At 39.0% G+C, this 21,884-nt stretch overlaps 2 protein-coding genes across 18 annotated transcripts in view; one reads left to right on the top strand and one right to left on the bottom strand.

Moving 5' to 3' along the window:
- VEZT (vezatin, adherens junctions transmembrane protein) overlaps positions 1 to 7,919 on the bottom strand; it is a 66,037-nt gene extending 58,118 nt beyond the window's left edge. For 7 of the 13 annotated variants that reach the window (XM_019732159.2, XM_019732161.2, XM_019732163.2 and 4 more), the window contains exons 1-2: positions 7,790 to 7,919; positions 1,745 to 1,847 (exon numbers count right to left, since the gene is read on the bottom strand). In XM_019732159.2, the coding sequence (XP_019587718.2) occupies positions 1,745 to 1,792 (48 nt within the window). In that variant the 5' untranslated portion in view covers positions 1,793 to 1,847; positions 7,790 to 7,919. The remainder of the gene's footprint in view (positions 1 to 1,744; positions 1,848 to 7,789) is intronic. The other 6 variants (XM_019732162.2, XM_074326164.1, XM_019732164.2 and 3 more) reach the window with 1 other exon arrangement.
- A 93-nt stretch (positions 7,920 to 8,012) lies between these two features.
- Positions 8,013 to 21,884, top strand: part of FGD6 (FYVE, RhoGEF and PH domain containing 6) — a 93,933-nt gene continuing 80,061 nt past the window's right edge. For 4 of the 5 annotated variants that reach the window (XR_012494064.1, XM_019732167.2, XM_074326161.1 and 1 more), the window contains exons 1-2: positions 8,013 to 8,401; positions 13,628 to 16,052. Coding sequence is in view for 4 of the 5 variants with exons in the window: in XM_019732167.2 (XP_019587726.2) it covers positions 8,386 to 8,401; positions 13,628 to 16,052 (2,441 nt within the window). In the remaining variant the exon portion in view is untranslated. Of the gene's footprint in view, positions 8,661 to 13,627; positions 16,053 to 21,884 lie in introns of all 5 variants that reach the window. The other variant, XM_074326162.1, reaches the window with a different exon arrangement.

The raw sequence follows: 21,884 nt of genomic DNA, 5'->3' as shown, positions 1-21,884 counted from the left end.
TTAAAAGAATAAAAAGGTCCATTAAGGACAATGTTGTCTCTATAATGAAGTACAAAGAAACAGTTTAGATGCACTACAACTAAATCAAAGAGGTAGAAATATTAGTCCTTATAAAAAGTTCTCATTTTCATACTTTTCCCTCAAAAGTAGGATTCAAGATCTGATGAATGACTCAAAGTTTCTGCAACTTAACAATGAAAACACCTGAAAGCTATGAAAGAGCAACATCAGAACTTGAACACCTAAGGTGACTCAAACATGTTAACTAGATTATAGTAACAGAATAAAACGACAATATTGACATTTCAGTATTGATTCTGTTTAACATCGATGTTAGATACAGTGTCCATCATTTCCTAAACTTTGTCCTGTTGTTCAGCCTGAGGTCCAAATCTGAGGTTACGCTGTCTTTCCCACTTCAGCCTCTTGGAGTCATTAGGCTCCAAGAGAACAGAATTAACTGGGAAGGTACACAGGGACTCCAGCCCTGATGCAATGAAGGTGGTCAGATGTCTCGGGCAAGGCCTGGGAACTGGGCCTGAGAACTTCCCTCTTCCTTCCTTTTCTTGATTCCTCCACCACACCACCCTTCAGTCCACCCCTAGTCTTCCCAGAGTAGGACTCAAAAGCTAACCTCTGGAAGGAGATACAAAAGACCAAAATTAGAAGAAAAGATAGTCGAATTAACTAATAACCCAAGAAATTGTATTATACTTCAAAGGAGTTTTATTATATAGGGAAAGAATGTGGTTGGAACACTTTCCAAAACTGATTGATTTAAAATTTTTAATTTTAATGCAGCATATAACTCTGAGTAAGTCTTAAGACATGAGTCTGATTTCTGACTCTGAAAATCATTACAGTAACTGTGTTATACCAAATATACCAAAAATATGCCAGTTACATTTTCTTAGGGGAGGAGAGGTTAGGTACAATGATGGATGTGGTGGACTGGTTTGTTCAACATCCATTCTACCTTCTTTCCTTCTAGTGTACTTCTTGTATTAAAGAAATGGGAAAGCTAAATGTGGCATTTCCCAGATTATCTTCCAGCTAGGGCTCCCCCAATTAGGTACACTCATGAGAGATCTAGAAGGTGGGGGAAAAAAGCTGAGGTTCACTTCTTGCTGCTTTTTTTTGAGGGGGAGGGAGTGCTATTGAATACAGCTGTGGAGGCAAAATGTTTCAAAAGCAGTATTCCAATACATATTCTCCGCTTCCTGATAAAGCAGAGGCAGTTGTGGTAGAGACACTGGCTCGATTCTGAGTATCATCTTCGTAGGTTATTGAGAGGCAGATGTGACGACTTCCTGTTTCTTGGGCTATAGCTATGCTCATGATCATGTGTTTTTGGCTTCATGAGCATTAACATCTTTGATAGAGCTTGATCTTCTAGCCCTTCCAACAATATTCTTACCAGTTAATTCCCTGTATTAAATCTTTTCCTGTTTATAGTAGATAGAGGGGTTTCTGTTTTCTGTACTAGGATCTATGGCTGATATAGGCCTTGGTACCCGTTAGTAGGACTGACTCAACAAAACTGTAATATGTTGCACTGGCTTAGTAATGGAGTAGTGAATAGGAAGGAAACCACATTGCAGGCTAAAAGTTGGTGACCTACGACAGCCACATGGATAAGATTAGATGTCCCAGCCTCTAGAACTGTGAAAAATAAATGTTTGTTGTTTATAGGCTACCCAGTCGATGGTATTTTTGTTATAGCAGCCTGAGCTGACTAAGATACCTTGGATTTGCAGGTTCTTCTCATTGGCTGAACCCAAATGGTATCCATAGGACAAGGGAATACAGGTGATGCATTCCATAATGATCAGGGTGGAATTATGGGTCTGGAAGGGCACATGGAGAAAAATCATTACTGATAGTAACATTGATCCCTTACGCATACACCGGATATTAAATAAATCAAGGACTAAAGAAATCAAAATGGAAATTACGAACTGCATTTTAAAACTCATGATACAGCCAATACAGTACTCATAGGAAAATTTATAACCTTACAAGTTATTTTCAGTATTTAAGTTTTTCACTCAAGAAGCTAGGAAAAAAAACAGTAAAATAAACACAAAGAAAGCAGAAGGAAATTAAAGAAAGTAAAAAATTTTTAATTAAAAAAAATTTAAACCATAAACACCCTCAACAGAGCTGACCAAACAAAACCAGTAACTGGTTCTTTGAAAAATCTATCTGGTAAGTCAATACTATGGCCAACTCTATGTAACATAAACAGAGAGGGCATAAATAAACGTAAGTAATAAGATCTAATTAGTGTTATGAAACTAAAAACTGAGAAACAACTAAGAATACTTGATACAAATAGTTTTGAAAACGTAGATAAAAAGCAATTTTCTGGGAAAATTTGATAATAGCTAACATTTACTGAATGCTTACAATGTGCCAGGCACTCACCTAGTAAGTACTTCACTTACATTAAATCATTTAATACAACTGCTCTATGCGATAGGTACTGTTATTTCTATTTAATTATTGAGAAAACTAAAACATAGAGAAGTAAACTACTCAAAGTCACATTAACTAATAAATATTGTAAATAGGATTTTCATGCTGTGTAGCTCCAGATTCTACTACTTTAACAACTATACTACATTGCCTTTCAGAATAAAAATTAAAAAAAAAAAAACACTATTAAAGTATCCCCCAAAATAGAAAACTAGAACTGAGCAATCACCATAAAAGAAATGGAATTGGTAGACCAGCATCCATTCCCCTTACCCACAGCAAAGGCCAAGACAGTTTAAGGGCCAATTTAGCTATACCTTCAAGATACAGATCATTCCTGAAGGGTAGCAGAATATACCACCCCCAAATATGCCTTTTGGCGTATTATTTTGAGCTATGGGCACTTGAAAAACAGCAAATGGAGGGAGAGGATTTCTCTGAACTCCCCTTATCTGCCTAAAGACAAATCTTCCCAAAAGGAACTCAATTGTCATAAATAATCTTTTGCAGGAGTTTCATCAACCAGACAAGATTGACTTTTATCACAGGAGAGGCTGGAAGCCTACACACTCAGACCAACTGTCACAAACCTATATTCCATCTAGTCTTCTAAGGACCCATTCACTCCCCTTTTCTAAAAATAATTTACTCTCCCTGAAGAGGTTTATATTTTCCCCAACCTGCAAATGAGATAGTCTTTAAGCCTGAATTCTAAGCCACTTAGAATTTTTCCCTGGTTATTGACAAAGAGTCTTTGCTTGACTAAACTTTAGTCAAACTCCAGAACCATCTCCTAAGCCCATCTGTGCACTTTCTTGCAAAATCTAGTATTAGTAAGAACTCTGCTAATTCCCAGCCTCCACATCTGATCACCCTCAGTATTTGGTTCCTCATCTTCTACCATCTTCCAAGTGATGTCTGACCACACTGGTCTGTCTTCAGCAAGAATCTCTTAATAGTGTCTTTCAGTGAAGAGAAGCTCTTACCTTTATTATAATACAATTAAACCTTTTTCTTTTATGGTTAGGGATTTTAAAGAAATACTTGCCTAGTCCAAGGGCACAAAGATATTTTCTCTAAAAGATTTATTTTACCTTTTGCGTTTAGATCTCTCATCCATCTGAAACTTGTTTTTGTATCAAAGTCAACATATTTTTCCTCCACATGGATGTCCAGTTAACCTGGCATTTACTGAACTACCATATTGCCTTTGTAATAAATCTTTGCTCTCTTTTCCACTGGTCATTTTGACCATTCTTGTGCCAATACATTATTTTAATTACTATAACTTTATAATAGGTCTTAGTAGCTGATAGACTAAAACCCTCCAGCTGTATTTTCCTTTAAGATTACTTTCCCTACAAGATTTCCTTTAAGAATACTTGGTTGGTTGTATTTCTGAATGAATTTTAGAATCAGCCTGTCAATTTCAGTTAAAAAATAACCTCCTGAGATTTTGATTGGGATTGCTTTGAATCTATAGATTAATTTGGGGAGATCTGACATCTTTATAGTGAATCGTCCAACTCAGGAACATTTTTTTTTTGGGGGGGGAAGAGGAACAGGACTTTATTGGGGAACACTGTGTACTTCCAGGCCTTTTTTTTCCCAAGTCAAGTTGTTGTCCTTTCAATCTCAGTTGTGGAGGGTGCTGTTCAGCTTCACGTTGTTGTTCTTTCAGTCTTAGTTGTGGAGGGCACAGCTCAGCTCCAGGTCCAGTTGCCGTTGCTAGTTGCAGGGGGCACAGCCCACCATCCCTTGCGGGAGTCGAACCGGCAACCTTATGGTTGAGAGGATGCGCTCCAACCAACTGAGCCATCTGGGAGCTCAGCTGCAGCTCAGCTCAAGGTGCCATGTTCAATTTTAGTTGCAGGGGGCGCTGCACACCATCCCTTGCGGGACTCGAGGAGTTGAACTGGCAACCTTGTGGTTGAGAGCCCACTGGCCCATGTGGGAATCGAACCGGCAGCCTTCGGAGTTAGGAGCATGGCGCTCTAACCGCCTGAGCCACCGGTCCGGCCCAGGAACATTTTTATTGCTTGCCTTTTAAACGAATCCGGCAGCTTCCGATCTCTTTCTATATCCTGAGATAAGATATTTGAAGTACATATATTCAACAAAGGAATTTGTATCCAGCACATGTAAAGAACTCCTTCAAATCAGTAAGAGAAAGAGATAACCCAATAGAAAAACATGCTAAAAAACTTGCATTATTGTATTTACAAAAGAGGATACATGGGTTCACAAACACATAAAAAGATTTAATTTCCGTATCAGGGAAATGCAAATTAAAGTCAAGAGGAGATACCAGTACACACCCACCAGAATGATAAAAAGAAAGACTAAAATTAGCAAATGTTGGTGAGGATGGACAGCAACCGGACTTCATAAACACTGCTCGTAGGAGTATAAATTGATACGACCATGTTGGAATAACACTTGGCAATATCTACAAAAGGTGAACCTATGCATTTCCCACGACTCAGCAATTCTAAGTACATACCCAACACATGTTCAACAAAACACATACACTAAGAGGTCTGCAGTAGCCCTATTCATAATAGTCTCAAAGTGGAAACTACCCAAACCATCAACAGTAGAATGGATTTTTAAAATTGTCGTATGTTCACGTGGAATACTACGGAGAAATTAAAAAGAATGTTTACATGGGGGCATCCGGTTAGCTCAGTTGGTAAGAGCGCAGCGCTCTTAACAACAAGGTTGCCAGTTCGATCCCCACATGGGCCACTGTGAGCTGCACCCTCCACAGCTAGACTGAAACAACTACCTGACTTGGAGCTGATGGGTCCTGGAAAACACACTTAAATAAATGAAAGTTTAAAAAAAAAAAATGTTTACATGACAATATGGATGAATCTAACAAAACCAGAGAGCAAAAAAATCAGACAAAAAAAGGGCATACAGAAATGGAATTGCACAGTGTGTACACTATAAAAATAGACAAAACTCATGTTAAGTTATTATACGTCTGAATAGTGGTTATCCTTGGAGTGGGCAGAAGTGACTGGAAGAGAGCAAGAGACAGCTTCTGGTATACTGGTGATGCTCAGTTTCTTGATCTGGATGCTGTTACATGGGTGTGTTCATATGTGAAAATTCACCAATATGCATATTTATGACTTGTGCCTTTTTCATAGACTATTCTGCTGAAATAAAATTAATGCACATGACACGAGCAAATAAATCAAATCTAAAAATAACATGAATAAATCATGTATCAATTTTTAAGAAGCTAGCATCCAATAGGAAAATGGGTAAAAACCATGAAATGTTCAAGCAAAGAAATAAAAATGGCTCCAATAAACACACAAAAGGTAAATTTGAACAATGGAATGCTATTTTTTCCCTAGCAAATTAGCAAAGAGTAAAGGACTAATAATGCTGTTGCTGAGGATGTAGTGAAACTAATACTCTTATTCCTAATGGAAATGTGAATTGGTACAACCTTTCTGCATAAGTCTTAAAAAAAATGTTCACCCTTTCACCCACTATTTTCCCTTCTAGAAATTATTCTAAGGAAAATTCAGAGTTGCAATTAAAGATGGACTTATCTCAATGTTGATTACAATAGTATCTTGAAACAATATAATCATTCCATAAAGGGAAAATAGTTATATTATGATACATATTCATAAGGGGATATTATGTTATGAATAATGTTTTCAAAGGATAATGAATAGGAAAGACTCATGATAAATGTAAGTGAAAAATTCATACAAAATTCTATGTGGTATGATATCTTTTGTGTTAATAATATCACACACAGACATGTATTTGCATAGAAAAGTCTGTAAGAACACATACTATAATGTTAACAGTGGCCGTCTTTGGATGGTACCATAGGAGATAACGAATGATTTAAATTTTGTGGCTTATTTTCTACAATTAAGTGTTCTTTGAGCATTTATTACTACTATATTCAGATCTCCAAGAAAATAATAGGGCAAAAAAATAACACCCATCCAGTTTCCTTCCTTTAGAAATCCAAGCCACCCAGATTTTTGTCTCTTCTTTAGCTCCCACATTGAATCTGTAACTGTCTCTGATTTTACCTTATAAGTACGTGTCCAAGCTATTACAATATTCCATTATTTCTTCTCATTTCCAAAATGCAGGCGGTTGTCTTCCCTTTGAGTGAGCTCCTCGAATCCAGACTTCATTTTGGTAAAACAGCCCTACCTTCAACTACTTCTACCTTCTAGCCACATCAAACCACTTTATGTAACGACACTCCCATACTCAAACCCCTGAAAACTCCACACCAGGTACTTTCACCCCTCCCAGCGTTGGCATACTCAGTTCTCTCTCCCTGTGAGGATGCATTTTCTCCCTCCTTCCTAATCCGATTCATAATTCAAGATTCACTTCGGATATCATTTACTGGGCGTAGCTTCTCGGAGGCTAACAAGAACCGACGGCGGTTTCCAAATCAACCCTCCAATGACAGTTTGTACCTATTTCAACATTTATCATTCTTTACTGTTTAGTGCCTAGCTCTCCCATTGTACGGAATGGGCCATATCATTTAAATTTTTCTTAAAATATAATTAGATGTGTGAACGTAAAACATACACATACTCAACACATCTATATAGGGGTAGCGAGTTTTCACCTGTGCCTGATAGACAAACAGCAACAAAAACACTCGCCTGATTTTTTTTTTTTTCGTTCAAGATGGCAGAGAACGTCTTAAAAATAGTCCCACACAAAAGCACTCACACCCGGAGCCTTGAATCAAACTGGCTACACTTAGCGAAACAGCAAAGGACAAAAGAATTGAACCTACATGCTGAGACGGCCCGGCCCCAATCACCCACAGTAGGTCCCCCACATATTTAAAACCGTGTTAGAAAACTGGCACCTGCTGCGTTCTTTCCGAGAGCCACGCCTCGACCAGGAACAGGGACCTGAGGCACTTCTAGATAATGATCCAAAAAATCGAGGACGAAAAAGGGAGAAGCTAAGCTGTATCGGTGAGTATCCAAAAATGCACGATTGGGCCCCGCCCCAGCCAGGCGTGTCGGTCCTCGGGGAAGAAACAGGCAGGGCTCTAATCCACCGGCCTGGCTGGGAATTCTGAGCCAGCCGGAGACTGAGGCCGGCTGCGGGAGGGCGTCTCGGGCTACACCTGTCAGGCTGCAGCCAACACTAGGCCCAGAAATCGCCGAGATTCGGTGACTTAGGCTGGCAGGAGCGTCACCCGATCCTTCGCCCCGGGATCGGCCCTTCGCCTTCCCTCTCATCCTTCTCAAACAAAGGCAATCCACATCCACCGCCATTTTCCCCTTACCTCAAAAACCACCTCTTCGTCAAACTCCGGTGTCATCCTTCTCCGCCATGCCACCCGCTTCAGCACGATGGGAAATGAAGGCGGGGGAACAGGCGGCACCCAGGCGTCTGCTTTTGCTGGTCCCGTGTGTCTAGAAAACTACAATTCCCAGCATGCCTCGCAGCCCACGCCCCCTTTCTAGACCTATTTATTGGAGCAGAGGATGAGCGTGTGGGCGGGAGGGGCAGGAGCGAGATGAAGCTCGAGCCCTCTGATTGGAGGAGCCTAGGGCCTTTGTCCGCCTTTTACTGCTACGACTGGCAGGGGGCGCCTGGAGCACTGATTTTTTTTTTTAGAGCTCGAGAGGGGCACGCGCCGGCTGAGTCGCGGTGAACACTGCTCGTGCCCGCCGCCTGCGGCTCGCGCTCGGGAAAGCCGCCGGGTCCGTAGACCCGGCTACATCCTTTGTGCCGCGCTTCGGTTGCGCCGCGGGGCCGCGGGACGAAATGTGGGCGCTGCGGGGGCTTTTCTTTTCTGCCCAAACTCTTGAAACAATGGACTGTAAGGGAAGCATGGATTGAGGGGGGCGAGCGGGGAAGCAAGCTGCTGGGGGAATCATGACTTCTGCCGCCGGTAAGTGACGGCACTCGCGCTGCCGCAGGAAAGTTTGTAACGAGCGCTGCTACTCTTGGGCTGTGGAACAACTTTTCCCTCTGGGGTGGGTTGGCGGTGTTCCTTCTACCTTTCCCGAGGACGGTGGCAAGTGCGGAGCAGACTGCGTTTGCTGCCGCATTTTGTCGTCCCTTCCTGCCAAGAGAGGCTGTTTGGAAATCGTGGATCTCTTGGGACCTGCCTTTAAAAGGAGACCCGCGTTGGGAGCTCTTTGCACCAGGTGAAACGCGAAATGTAAAGAGGGCGTTTGCTTGTCTCTCCTAAAATTTGAGTGACTTCGACTTTGCGTGTGAAAATAGTTTAGATTCCCATGTTAAGAAATCGGTTATTCTGGGAAAGGGCAGTGTTCCCGGAGCGTTGAACTCGACTGTGCTGAGTCGCTTTCAACCCAGTATCGACTGGAAATCCTGACTCTTGTTACTTCCTAGATAAAGAGGTTTAGACATTGTTACTCCTATCCTGGTGGATTTCCCCGTTACCTGAGGAGAGGAATAGAATTACCTATGGCAATTTTTTTGCTCGTCTTCACCCAATTATTACGGATTTTTAAAATTTTTGTTCCTACCTGGTTAGTGTAAACAGCCTTATTTTCCGTCTACCTCCCATAGTCCTTTCCCTTCATCCAAATGACAGTCTATGTTTACCTTTGTGTGATATTTTGAGCAATTCTGGACATTATATTTCCAAACATTCTTTAAGGAACAGTTCCTATTTTCCATAATAATTACTAAAGTTTTGTTAAATTCACTTCATAAGAGCATAGGTTAATTTGTAAACCACAGCTTGATAATGTATTAAGGTTTTTTTTCTTTGTTTTGTCCACATTGAAAGAAATAAACTTGCATTAGAAACTTTACAGTAAAATAGTGTAAAGTTAACCCTCAAAGTTACTTCTAGAATCAGCACTTAAGTATCAGATTAAATTTTCTTTGCTTTTCTTGGCATTTGTTTTAAATTCCTGCAACTTGAAACTGTCAAGCAGCACTCGAAATGTGCCGATTTGTATTATTTCTAAAGCTTAGATATATTGGAGTGTGGCATTGCTACATGGATGTAATCAGATTACAACTAACTAGGAAAAAAGTTAACCAATAGGAATAAGAAAGCAAAGGGTGAAGTATTCCTGTACTAGTATTCCTGAAGAAGTTGTGGATCTTTTCTTTTGGATGTTGTATGTCTATATTGGAGGTATGTCCCGTACAACTGTTGAAGTTATGTTATTTATAAACTCTTTTCCTTACCAAGGGGAAGCTTTCTACTTGAAGTGAATTATCTTCATCCTAAATTTATGTGCCTCAGCTTTGTTCAAGTTTTCTTTGTTACTGAACTAGGTTAATTAATTTAAATGTAAAGTGTTTGGAAATTTTTAAATTCTTCCAGCCAATTTTAGCTCTCCCCTCTTTTGGAGTGTCAAGCACAAAGTAGAAAAAATACATTATATGTATCAGTTTTCAATTCCAGTCCTAACAGTTTATAATGAACAGATACAGAAGCATTTAATTTGTCATTTAAATATGTAAACCTGATTTAGGGCTCAGTCTGGAAATTTATGATTCTTTCATTTGAATTACCCTAAAATAATGCAAGCTATTTTTATATTTTATCAACTTTACAATTAAAGAAGTCCACAGACATTTTTGTGGTGTTTTAAAAAAGGGACATTTCCTGTGTTTAGCTGAGTTAGTTGGTTTTTAACATGGCTTGCTAAGAAGCATTAACTACTTTTTTGTTCACCCATCTGTTAAGATTTATTTTAATTTTCTCATGTCTACATGGAGAATATGGAAAAGAACTGGGTTTTATTTCCACCGTATTATGAAATTATGTGTTCATCATTCTTACAAGCTCTTTATGCTTTTTGGAACAATAATCAAATTCGTTAAAACTTTAGGAAAGTTATTTGCAATTTGGGGAGGGGATGTTTGTTTATAAAAAAACTGATGAGTGGTATTGGGGTGGTTGGCTTAATTTAAGGGTGTAAGAGAAATGTTGTAGAACACTAAGTTCTACTACTCCTGAAGTATAGAGCTTGCTTTATTTTTTTTGCACCTGTGAAAGTAGGCCCATACTAGAGATTTTAGAATTATTCTAACCATTTTATTTAAAGGGAGAGATAATAATAGGTGTATGTTGTCTGTCTTTTTGAACTTGTACAGCTCACTGTCTCATTAATGCCTGTGCTTTGCTTTATGGCTGGTCCAATAAGGAAGAAAGTGTACACGTGAACTGCAGCCATCTGTGTGTAACAGATGACAGTATGTTTGTAATAGTAAAATGGTACTAGTGCTTTACTTTCTTACCTTATTTTTCCCTGGAGCCAAACAGCTGTGTAAATAACAGATTTGCTGCTTTGCTCTAAAAAGCTTTGGGTCTGACTGTTGATACAGTATTAAGATCCAAAGGTGCTGGATTCATTTCCAAATGTCGTGTACTTATTTCAAGAGTTTGACATTGGAGCAGACCATAATATAACAGCTTGTTATTTTTTGAGTTGTGTTTCTTTCAAAATAGAGCCATGAAAAAATAATGATAATAATAATGAAAGAATTCAGATATTGCTGTACCAGTGACTTAGTTGAACACTTGTTCCTTCTAATAATTAAGAACTTATTCAGTAATCCTATTGAAGTTGATTCCTGCTAACTTTTCAAAATATTATTCTACATTAAAGTGGATATTTTTTTTAAAGAAATTTCCTGTTACTGAGACATATTAAAGAGTATGTGTATGTTGGCAGCTCTGACTATTCGCAGAGCCCTATATTCACCATTGGTGACATTGCAAAGAGACAAAGTGCTTGCCCTCTTGGAGCTTGCCTTCCAGTGGTGGAGACAAACTTGGATTGAAGAAAAATCATGCAGGGCAAAGAGGCTGGAGAATATAAGTGTTCTCCTGAAGCAAGTATCTAAGAATCATATATGGGCTTTAGAGTTCGGTTCAACTCCCTCATTTACAAGTAGAGAAACTGAGGCAGCCACATCTGCACACAGGTTAGCCAGCTCTTCAAATTATGTTTTGACTTCCTCCAATACATGGTTAACCAGCAGTGGTGAGCCAAAGTTCACCATTTATTTCTTTAATTCAATGATGGCATTAGGTACATAATGCTGGGTTACATTTGTTGGGAATCAACCACTGCTCCGTTGGAAGCAGATTCATGTACAAACCACATTTAAAGAAAAGGCTAAAATCAGGAGCAGAGCGTAAAAAACAATTTAACCAAAAAGCAAAAATTGAGTGGTTAAATGACCCAGAAGCCTCTGACAAAGCTGCAAGATTCAAAAAGTAAAGATTAATTTGATGAAATGGGTTCTATTTTTTATTTTTTTAGTTGTGGTAAAATACAAAAATATAAATTTATTCTCTTTACCATTTTTAAGTGTACAGTTAAGTAGTGTTAAGTACATTCACATTGCTGTGTAGTCAATCTCCAGAACTCTTTCCATCTTGCAAAACGGATTTTTTTTATTCCTTCAAAATTCCCAGCGGTATGATGCTTAAAGAATGGTTACAGAAATGAAATCAACATGACAGTCTGTCAGTTTTCATTATCTTTAGTAAGATGGGAGGTTAGGAAGAAGCCTAGGGCATTCATCCTTTCTTTTAAGACTTAATAGATCAGGAGTTGAATTTAGTAGACCATTACACCAGTTTTATCATTAGGCTTTGAAGGTCTTACAGTTTTTTTCTGCCCCCACCCCCCAAAAAAAAACAAACTAATATGCTTATTGGATAGATAACTAAAATTGTATAGCTTTGGGAATTTGTATTAAGTTGTTTTAAAGATATTTCATTGTCTTCTTTATTACAACCTTATATTTAGTGAGAAGGCATCTGCTATGTGATCTTTATCGAACGCATAATGTTAGGGATTTGGGAAATTCTTCGTTGGTTTGTAAAAGAGCACCCTACTCTTTTTTTTTTAAACTCAGTTCCATGTAATATCTTCCCAAATGTGACTAATTTCCTTTGTTGAAAAGAAATTAATCACCAAATGAAGTGTCAAAGCCTCTGTGTATTCAAATAATTAAACAATGTTCCGAACATATTTTGAGAGGTTTCTTTTTATGTTTTTCAGTAAATTAAGTTTTTATTAAGCATTAGATCTTATTGGAGGAACAAACTATAAGTATACGAGTAAGAAGTGTAAGATAAAATATTTTATCGCAAGTCTCCTTGGGAAGTATGACTGTGATAAAGTGACAGTATAGGTGGAAAAACTTACACAGAACTAAAAAGAACCTGATGTTCAGGCTCTGTATAGACCATTTTATAGGTCTTTTGTGTAAAGCTTTCATTAGGTTTCTGTAGGCTAGGAGCAGGCCTGTACAAATCTAGCTCCTTAAGTACTTTTTATGTCAAGGAAGAATTGCTACACTAGAAGTTGTGGTCATCTTTTAAATGTACTAGAAAGGTGGTTATTAATAAAGAGTACAGAGCATAATTACCTGTGAAACCTAAAAGAAATACAGACGTCTAGGCTCTATCCCCAGAAAGTGAATGATTAGACCTGGGGTACAGCCTAGATATGTGAATTTTTAAAAAATAAAATTCTGTGAAGGATTACAATGAAAATTCCCAATTGACAACGCCTGCACAGAGAAATATCAACTTTATTATGAGCCTCAAGTAATACAGAAGAATTACTTTTTAGTTTTAAGTTTGGAAATTTTCTGATTTCTTTCTTTCCTTTTAAGATTGTTTTGCGGTGTTAGTGACATAGATTATTGATAAAAGGCTTTTATACACCTCTACTGTATATCACTGAGGAAGAAGAATACTGCTTATTCTTATGAGAAGCTTAAAGAGTTGTGTCTTACATATAACTTAGGCAAATTCAATTCTTAGCACTTAGCAAATGAGCTGGCATATTTTCTCCTGCTATTCAGGCTCTAAGCAGAGGCCAATTACTTCATTTAATGTTGTCTGAAGATATGGTAATTTGTTTCCAAAGTTAGAAGAAAAACTGTATTGGATTTATTAAGAAATGTACAACATATCCAAAGCTTTGTATACTGGAATTGAAGGGCAATTTAAGGAATTTTATAAGACGAATATTGACTCTATCTAATGTAACGGTATCTAGTAAAATGGAAGTTCACCATATTGTCAAAAGTTAGTTATCTAATTTAATCGTTTATCATCTTGTACTTTGGTTTGTCATCAAATTATTTTTTTTCTTTCTAGAGATTAAGAAGCCACCAGTGGCCCCCAAACCAAAGTTTGTGGTGGCAAATAATAAGCCAGCTCCACCTCCTATTGCACCCAAACCCGATATTGTGATTTCTAGTGTTCCACAGTCAACAAAGAAAACCAAACCAGCAATAGCCCCGAAGCCAAAAGTTCTGAAGGGCTTACCTGTTCGCGACATCGGGCAGTCACCATCAAAGAAAATCATTGTGAACCTGGAAGAGCATAAACAAGAATTACCTGAAAGCACTGACAACTCTACTTGTAAAAATGTGGGGCATCAGAGCAATGATTGTATTTTACCAGTGTGTTCCTGCAATTCTGAGTGTATCCATAGACTTGGGAATAGAGAGAATTTATGTGTAAAGCAGCTTGTCTTAGAGCCCTTAGAAATGCCTCAAAATTTAGAAAATAGTAAAATTGATGACTCTTCTTCTGCTATAAAAACAAGGAGTAAATGTGATTCTAACGGTGAAACTGGTAAGAGCCAGAGTGGAGTCGTTTTAAAGGCAAGCATCCTAGAAGATAAGCTCAAGGACGTTTTAACACAACGAGCGTCACCTTTTATTTCCCCACAGAAACACAGATCCACAGACAACCCAGAAATGAATGATGGCTGTAATCCCAGCAGACAGTTCAGACTTGACTTTGCAGACGTGTCACCTTCCCTGTCCAACTTCGAAAAAGTTCCTGATCACCACTGCCATCTACAACATCCTACCGGTGAATTTCAGAATTTTGAAACTTGTCAGGACCACAGAGAAAAAAGCAATATTTGCTTTCATTCATCTGAACAAGAAGCTCTGGCAAATGGTAAAAGAAATATGTTTTTCTCTTCAGATGGAATTAGTAAATCAAACATCAAAGATCTCGGTCCCTTAGAAATTCACTTAGTACCATATAGCCCCAAATTTCCAACTCCCAAGCCCAGGAAGACACGCGCTGCTCGCCTGTTACGCCAGAAGCATGTAGATGCTCCTAGTGAAACTACTGAAGAACCAGAGAATTTAGACAGTAACTCTTCTTGTCTTTATGAAGATAGTTTGAAAAACAATGAAATCAGTGTTCTTTGTCAGAATGATTTGTGTAACCAGGAACAGGTGGGCAAAGTGAAGCCAGGAAGTAAAACTGAATTGAATGCGGACTCCAACAGCGACAGACAAAACTTCGTTGGTTCAGAGAAAGCCATGTGTCATGAAACATATTCTTCTGGAAAAGTGACACCTCCTTTAGAAATAGACTCTAATTTGAGTTCTGACAGCAGGATAGTAGGTGGTTCTAGTATGTCACTTGCTGTAGACAAAGCGGCCAGTTTTCTAAGATGCAGTTCTCTATCTATGAGCCTGCCTAAGCAGGTGAAATTTACTTGCAACAAGCATTTGCCTACTGCCTGTAACCTGGGAGTGTCTGTCCCTCACATGCAAAAGGAATCTACAATAAAAGATGAAAGTTCCTCAAAAATTGTCCCCAAAAAACCTCAAAGACACAGCTTGCCTGCTGCAGGAGTGCTTAAAAAGGCTGCCTCAGAAGAGCTTGTGGAGAAAAGTTCATATCCCTCAAACGAAGAAAAAAATTCAGAAAATGATCCCAAAAGACACCGCCTCGGACCATTGTGTGCCCAAAACCATGGTATATCATCCTCCTTTGATATGCCCAAACGGACTTCAGAAAAGCCAGTGTGGAAATTACCTCATCCCATTTTACCTTTTTCAGGGAACCCAGAATCCTTAAAGTCTGTCACCATAACCTCTAATAGTGAGCCTTCCCCTCCCCTAAACAAGCCTAGAGCAAAATCACTATCTGCTGTGGATGTCGAAAGGTGCACCAAGCCTTGCAAAGACACGCAAAAGAAAAACTCTTTGAAGAAGTTGCTCAACATGAAGCTGTCCATCTGTTTCATGAAGAGTGACTTCCAGAAATTCTGGTCCAAGAGTAACCAACTTGGAGACGCAACTGCAGGCAACCTCTCAGGTGGGGGTCGACAAGGGATTGAAAGTGATTGGCATGGCTTGTTGGTAGGAGAAGAAAAGAGAAATAAACCCATCAAAGCGTATTCTGCAGATAACTACAGCTTGGAATCCCAGAAGAAGAGGAAGAAGTCTCGAGGCCAGACCAGTGCGACTCATGGACCAAGAGCTGAGTCTCTGGATGACCAAATGCTCTCCAGGGAGGCAACGTCTCAGGTGCTTTGCAAATCTGTTACAAGTGACTGTGCACCTGAGTATGAAAATATACAACATTATGAGGAAATACCAGAGTATGAGAACTTGCCATTTATTACGGCTGAAGGGAACATTCCAGACTTGGAATGGCAGAATTCCAGCAGCATGGAGGACACCGATGCCAACGTGTACGAGGTAGAAGAGCCATATGAAGCTCCAGATGGTCAGCGGCAACTTGGGCCTGCACATCAGCATTCCAGGTAACACTTAGGGGCCAGACAGACATTACTTGTACACTAAAGGTTTGTCATTTTCTCTAATGCAAGTGGTAAACTGCTGGAACTTGTGCTTTATTTGATAGGCTTCTTATACAATTAGGGGCTTCGCTGCTCGGTTGGGGGAAACCAGGTTGGAATGGGTTAATGTAGGCAGCCAGCGCCGCTGGGTGGCGTTCATAAGGAAGGTTCTTTTTCAAGGGCACAGGTTGCAGGCCATCAAGTAAGGTGGCTGAGCTCTGCTTTTGAATTTAGCTTTCCACAGAGATTTTTCTTTAGGCCTGGAGCAGGAAACCCTAATCAGGCTTGAGACTCCTAAAATGTGCCCGCTGAATCAAAAGCCTGCAGTCATAGGACCAGATAAACAGTTTTGCCCGGGAGGTTGTATTTTTTGTAAACAACATTGAATAGATGGAGAAAGCAAAATCCAGGCCTTCATGAGGAGGGTAGCTGGACATCCTAAAATAAGGTAAATGAGAAGTGGGGCATACATTTCAAAAACCTTTTTGGTAGTCTGGCTGTTGAAACTATAGACCTGTTCCTTGGAGTAATTAATTCAAAAACTAAGCCTAGGGTCCTAAAATGATAAGAAAAAATGCAAACGAACCATGTTTAAGGTTTTTCTGCTCGAGTGAGTCGGAAGAGTGTCTAACAGTTTCTCAGCCCTCAGAGAAGAGTCTGGATCTTACCTAGGGGACTGGTTTATAGGGTCTCACTAGTTTACAGGGTCTACATAGTTTAACCAACTAGATTCTGGATCAGACATTTGGCGAGCTTGGGGGCAGTCCATATGGTCACCTTTTTTAGAATGTAGATGTTTCATGAACTAGCTTAAGATTTAAAAATTTATAACGTGTTTATAGTTTATCAGAAAATAATTGTAGGCAGTCCCCAATTCCAAATAGGGTTGTGTTTTCCATAAGTTCATGATAATTTGAAACTCAGAGTGTATTTCCCAAAGAAACAGTTTTGGTAATGGTGGTAAGGGTCCCAGTTTAGCCCCCAAATTATATTAACCATTACTATCCTGGCCTCTCCTTCCCAGGTGAATTCTTCTCAGCACTTCTTTGGGCTGAGGCAGGAGAGTTGACCAGGGTGGGGTTGAGCACCAGGATGTCAGAGATTCAAAGCTACTGGGTCTGAGGCAGCAGGGTTTGTGGAAAGGGTGAGCTGACTAAAGAAGAATGGGAAAGTGGGGGCTTGCTGTGAGAAAATCGGAAGCTTCGGGAATGGTAAGGAGAAAGGAAAGGTTGATGGTTGGGATTTCATATGCAGTGGATTTTCTTTCCCTCCCTTTCTCTTTATTATTCCGGTCCCTTTCCTCTTACCCTCCCCATTCTCCTTTGCTAACCGCGTGATACTGCTAATTGAGCTTCTGATCCCTAGGAAAAGTGAGTAAAAGAAATTGGGGGCGGGCTGGATGGGTTAAGGAGCGGCATTGGGAAACCCCCGAGTGAGGAAGGAAGACCTGCCCAAATCTGTAGATGAAGGAGGGTAAAAGGGAGTTCCATGGCCATAGAAACAGTAACTTTTAAGTGTCCTACTTAGGTCATCACTGGGTCCCTGCTCTGGGTTCCCAAAAGCACTTTTGATGGAAGTAAGATTGTGAGCCACTCTGGATTATTCTGGTGCGTTTTGGGTACAGTTATGAGCTCTCTTTCCCCAAAGATTCCAGGCATAGTAAATCTAAAACAACTAGGGGGCAGTGGGCCTTTCTTTCTCATTGTATGCAGGTGATAAGTGCTCAGTTACTACTGTTAAGAAGTTTGATTTCCATAAGGAAATTCTGAAAATATAGGCCTTTATTAAAGAGTTATGGACAGGTCAGCAAAATAGTATCCAAATGTTGGATTTTTTTCTCTTGAAATTGTAGCAGATTTCTTGATTCTATAACCAAGAAAAAATTTCTCCGGAATCATTCCAGGTTTTTCCTCTGTTTTAGTTTCTTCTTACTGGAAGCACTTCCAAGAAAACGTATGATAATTGGGTTTTCCTAGGTAACATAGCACACCCTCCGTTTATTTATTCCAAAATATATTGACCATCTGTGAAGCAGTGTGCATTCAGAGGTGAAAGGGGGTGCCTACTCCAGAGGAGCTTCTGTTCGGCGAGGCGGCAGACAATGATAAGACAACGTGGTTTTATGAAGCCACGCTTTGGCCGAGTTACACCCCAAGTGGGGTCATAAAGATGCCTAGAGGTGGTGACATTTGACTCACCGCTGGATTTTGCCTTTAGAGGTCATTTTCTCACCTTGATAAGAGCAGTTTCTTTGGTGTTCTGGGTGATGAAGCCAGATTGCAGGATGAGGAGGAGTGAGAAGACTGGAAGTGGAGTCAGCAAATGTGAAGCGCTGTCCCTTGAAACTTTGCCCAGAAGTCCCTGTCGCTTAACAGGTTCAAATTTATCTTTTGGTTTTCCTCAAGCACCAGAATTCAAAGTAAAATAAACTTCAAAATCATTTCTTTTTAATTAGTAGGCCCTCATCTCTGATGAAGGAAAGTACTAAATTTTTTATGTTTGCCATTTTAAACACAAAACTGGGCTTAAAGAGCTGTCAAATGAAATGGCATTACAAGTTGTCTTATACCCCATTTATAGCAGTTGTGTTCTAAATCATCAGACCTGGTCTAGAAGATAGCTCTCTTGGGTTGCATTTACCATCTGGTGGTATTGTTGAATTTTAATAATGATTGAAGTGTAAATTAATAGCCCTAATGAGCACTTCCATGTTGTCATAGCACCGATAAGATTATGCACAGAGGGTGGGGGTTGGGGCTCCTAGATCTTAACAGCAGCCCTTTCCTGTGAGTTATTTTCAGCATCAGCTCAGGAAATATCAAATATTTGTACAACTCTTTAATTTTGTGTTTCTTGTGTTGGAATCATAGCCACACAATTTTGGCAAATGTCTTCATATGCTGAGCCTACATTTGAAACTGCAGCTAGAAGCATTCAATTTTATTTCTTGGCAATAAAGCTTTTTTTCCTTTTCGTATTAATACTTTTAAACAAGTATTAGTAAGTGGTTTAATTGCAATACTTTGTCCAGTTCTATTGCTTTGGTCTTATTTTCTGCCAAAACATACAAGTGATATTTTAGCAAATATATATGCTTTAATATGGTAGAATGTCCATTTATACTTTTAGAGGTGTATTTTTTAGTCAGAGATGAAAGAACAAATATCCTGTGCTGGGATTGTGCGTGCGTGCGTTCCCACCCACACACGCACATCCTTTCTTGCTTGGTAAACTACGTTTTTTTGGGAAAGCTGATATTTGCACATTTTGAGGGAAACAGGTAGCATTATTTTTAGTGATAATAGATTTGTTTTCCATTGCTGGGTTTTTGTTAAATTTTCAAATAGTAAAAACCTAAACATTTTATAATTTAGCCAAGAATATGATGATGATGTTTTCATAAAATTGCAATTAATTATGCCAGCAAGACAGAAATTGCTTTGCAAAATGAGCTTCTGACTTATTTCCTGAAGAAAATTCCCAGTGTGAACCTTTTGGGAAAGGGCAGATGTGGGGCAGATGACAAGGAGGGCCTGATTCTTTCCTTAAGCATTTTTAATTCCTACAAGGACCTGGTAGGTTAAGATAATCAGACAATCCAATCAGTCTGTGGATATTTTAAATGTATTAGTAGAATGTTTGGAACTCAGTGCATTTTTGCAATAGAAGTAACTGTGAGTAGGAGTTAGGTTCCCAGCCAGCCCAGGAGAACATATTTAGTTTCTAATATATGAAAAATGCAACGGAAAGTAATAGAAAATGAGACTGTGGCAAGACTGAAACAGAGCAATAAACTTAAATCGTTTTTATGACTCTTAAATGCTGTGCATTCAAAGAGGAAAAGGTTAGTGTGTTGAGGAAAATATTATGGGGAAAGGGAACAGGATGAAGTGTAGAAGGTGAACTTTGGCTCCCAGTTCTTCAGGTGGTTCAGGGGGATTCCAGATGTGCGCTCATGTTCAGACATAAGGGGAGGAGTATGTTCTTATTTCAAGTATTCATAAGTAATGCCTGTGCCTGCATGTTACTTTTGTAAGCTTTCAGTGGTCTTCCAGACATTTCTTTCAAATGTATCATCTTTTCCTGGAATTGCATAGATTAATTTGGTATTTAGGTAAAGCCCTTTCTTTAAAAAGTAGACATGTTTATTATATGAGTATATTTATTGTAATACTTTCTTAAAACTATATTAGGTACAAAGAACAGTTTGAGTTGTAACACATTTAGGTGTGGGAAGCTACAAAGAAGTGCTGACCTTTTTATTACATACGTGCTGAGTTTAAAAGTTAAGTTCAAGAATGGAACTGCTTGGTATTCTTCTGGGTGGTATGGAAGAATCTACTTTGGTGGTTTAGTCTGAGTCTGGTAATTGTATGTGTTTGTGGATCTCTGAAGAAGAAAAAACGTTTTTGCAAGTAGTTTTGACATCAGGCAGAGATAATCTATCATTGGAGCTATACAAATTGGGTCGGCCAAATAGACTATCAGTGGAGTAAAGTACTGTAATAGTGTTTCCAGGAAGAACAGCTGTCTTCTGCAGTTGTCTTTCATATTTCTCAGCCCTTCTTGTTGTGTGTATTATAAATACGTTTTAGTTCCATCTAAGTGTGAATTGGAGTAAGATTGTATTTGGTGTTATCATACCCTTTTACACATAAAGAAATTGAATCATGGTGGCCACGACTTCAGAAAAAATGGACAAAGATAAAAATGCAACTGGTTCTGAGTTCTGGTTCTGGTTTAGTGGTTCTGATCCCTAATGTTCAAGAGTCTGTTTACTAGACTCTCTCATTCATTGAAGTCTTTTGGTTTCTGATTCAGGAAAGGTAAAATAATAAACACTGAACAAAGAAAGTCAGTTTGTCTTGAATGTTTGGATAAAAATAAAACGGAAAACAAACACATTTAGCCTTTTTATATTTGAGATGGTGTGACTGCTTGTTCCTTTAGCTCCTGTGGATCCTGTTGAAAACTGTTTTACTTAGATCATATATTTTTTTGAAGTCAGTTTCTTGGTAACATATTTATAACAGTTGGTATCCTTTGGCATATGTTAGTATCATTTGAAATGTTAGGAATTAAAGGATAGATTTGGGTTTTGAGAAACTTTGAATAATATAATAGCTTTTTTTTTCTTAATCTGAAAAGCATTTCTGATTTGAATTGTTTGGCAACTAATTTCAAGTCCAGGAAAGTAGATATAATACTCGTATATAAAGAAGGAATAATTGGTAACTTTTTTTCTATCTTTCAATTGGTCTTTAGATGTACTGACAGTCACATTGTCAGGTTGTAAACAGATTTCAATTTAAATGAGTACTTTCCAGAGCCTCAGTTGTAGAAACATAAGGATAAAGCACAGTTCCTCCCTACTGCCCTGTTAGGTTGTGAAAAGGACTTGGGAGGAGGCGGGGAGGAATAAATAGTGAAATCATTCACGAATCCAGGTCTGATTTGTTTGATAGCAAAAGTTTGGGGAAGGAGCCCTCAACCGGCATTTTGAGTAGTTTGAAAAATTTGGAAATTCAAGTATGTGTTTTAATGGTTTTAGGTTAAATGTAGTCATAGAATCATTAAATTTTAAAACTAAAGGAGCCGTTACAAATTATCCAATCCAGCCTCCTCGGATGAAACCAAGCCCAGCAGGACTTGACGTTCCCCACACCACAGAGATGGGAAATTGCAAAACCAAGGCTTTCTCCAACCTGGTGCTTTGGAATACCACTAAGGTTATTGCGGAAGCATTACAGAGGAAGTCAGCACAGCTTAGAAAACTCAAGTGATCTCAGTTGTTCC

This window comes from Rhinolophus sinicus, linkage group LG02 (genome assembly GCF_036562045.2).
Source record: "Rhinolophus sinicus isolate RSC01 linkage group LG02, ASM3656204v1, whole genome shotgun sequence".
Lineage (NCBI taxonomy): Eukaryota > Metazoa > Chordata > Mammalia > Chiroptera > Rhinolophidae > Rhinolophus > Rhinolophus sinicus.
This window is presented reverse-complemented; position numbering and strand designations above follow the sequence as displayed.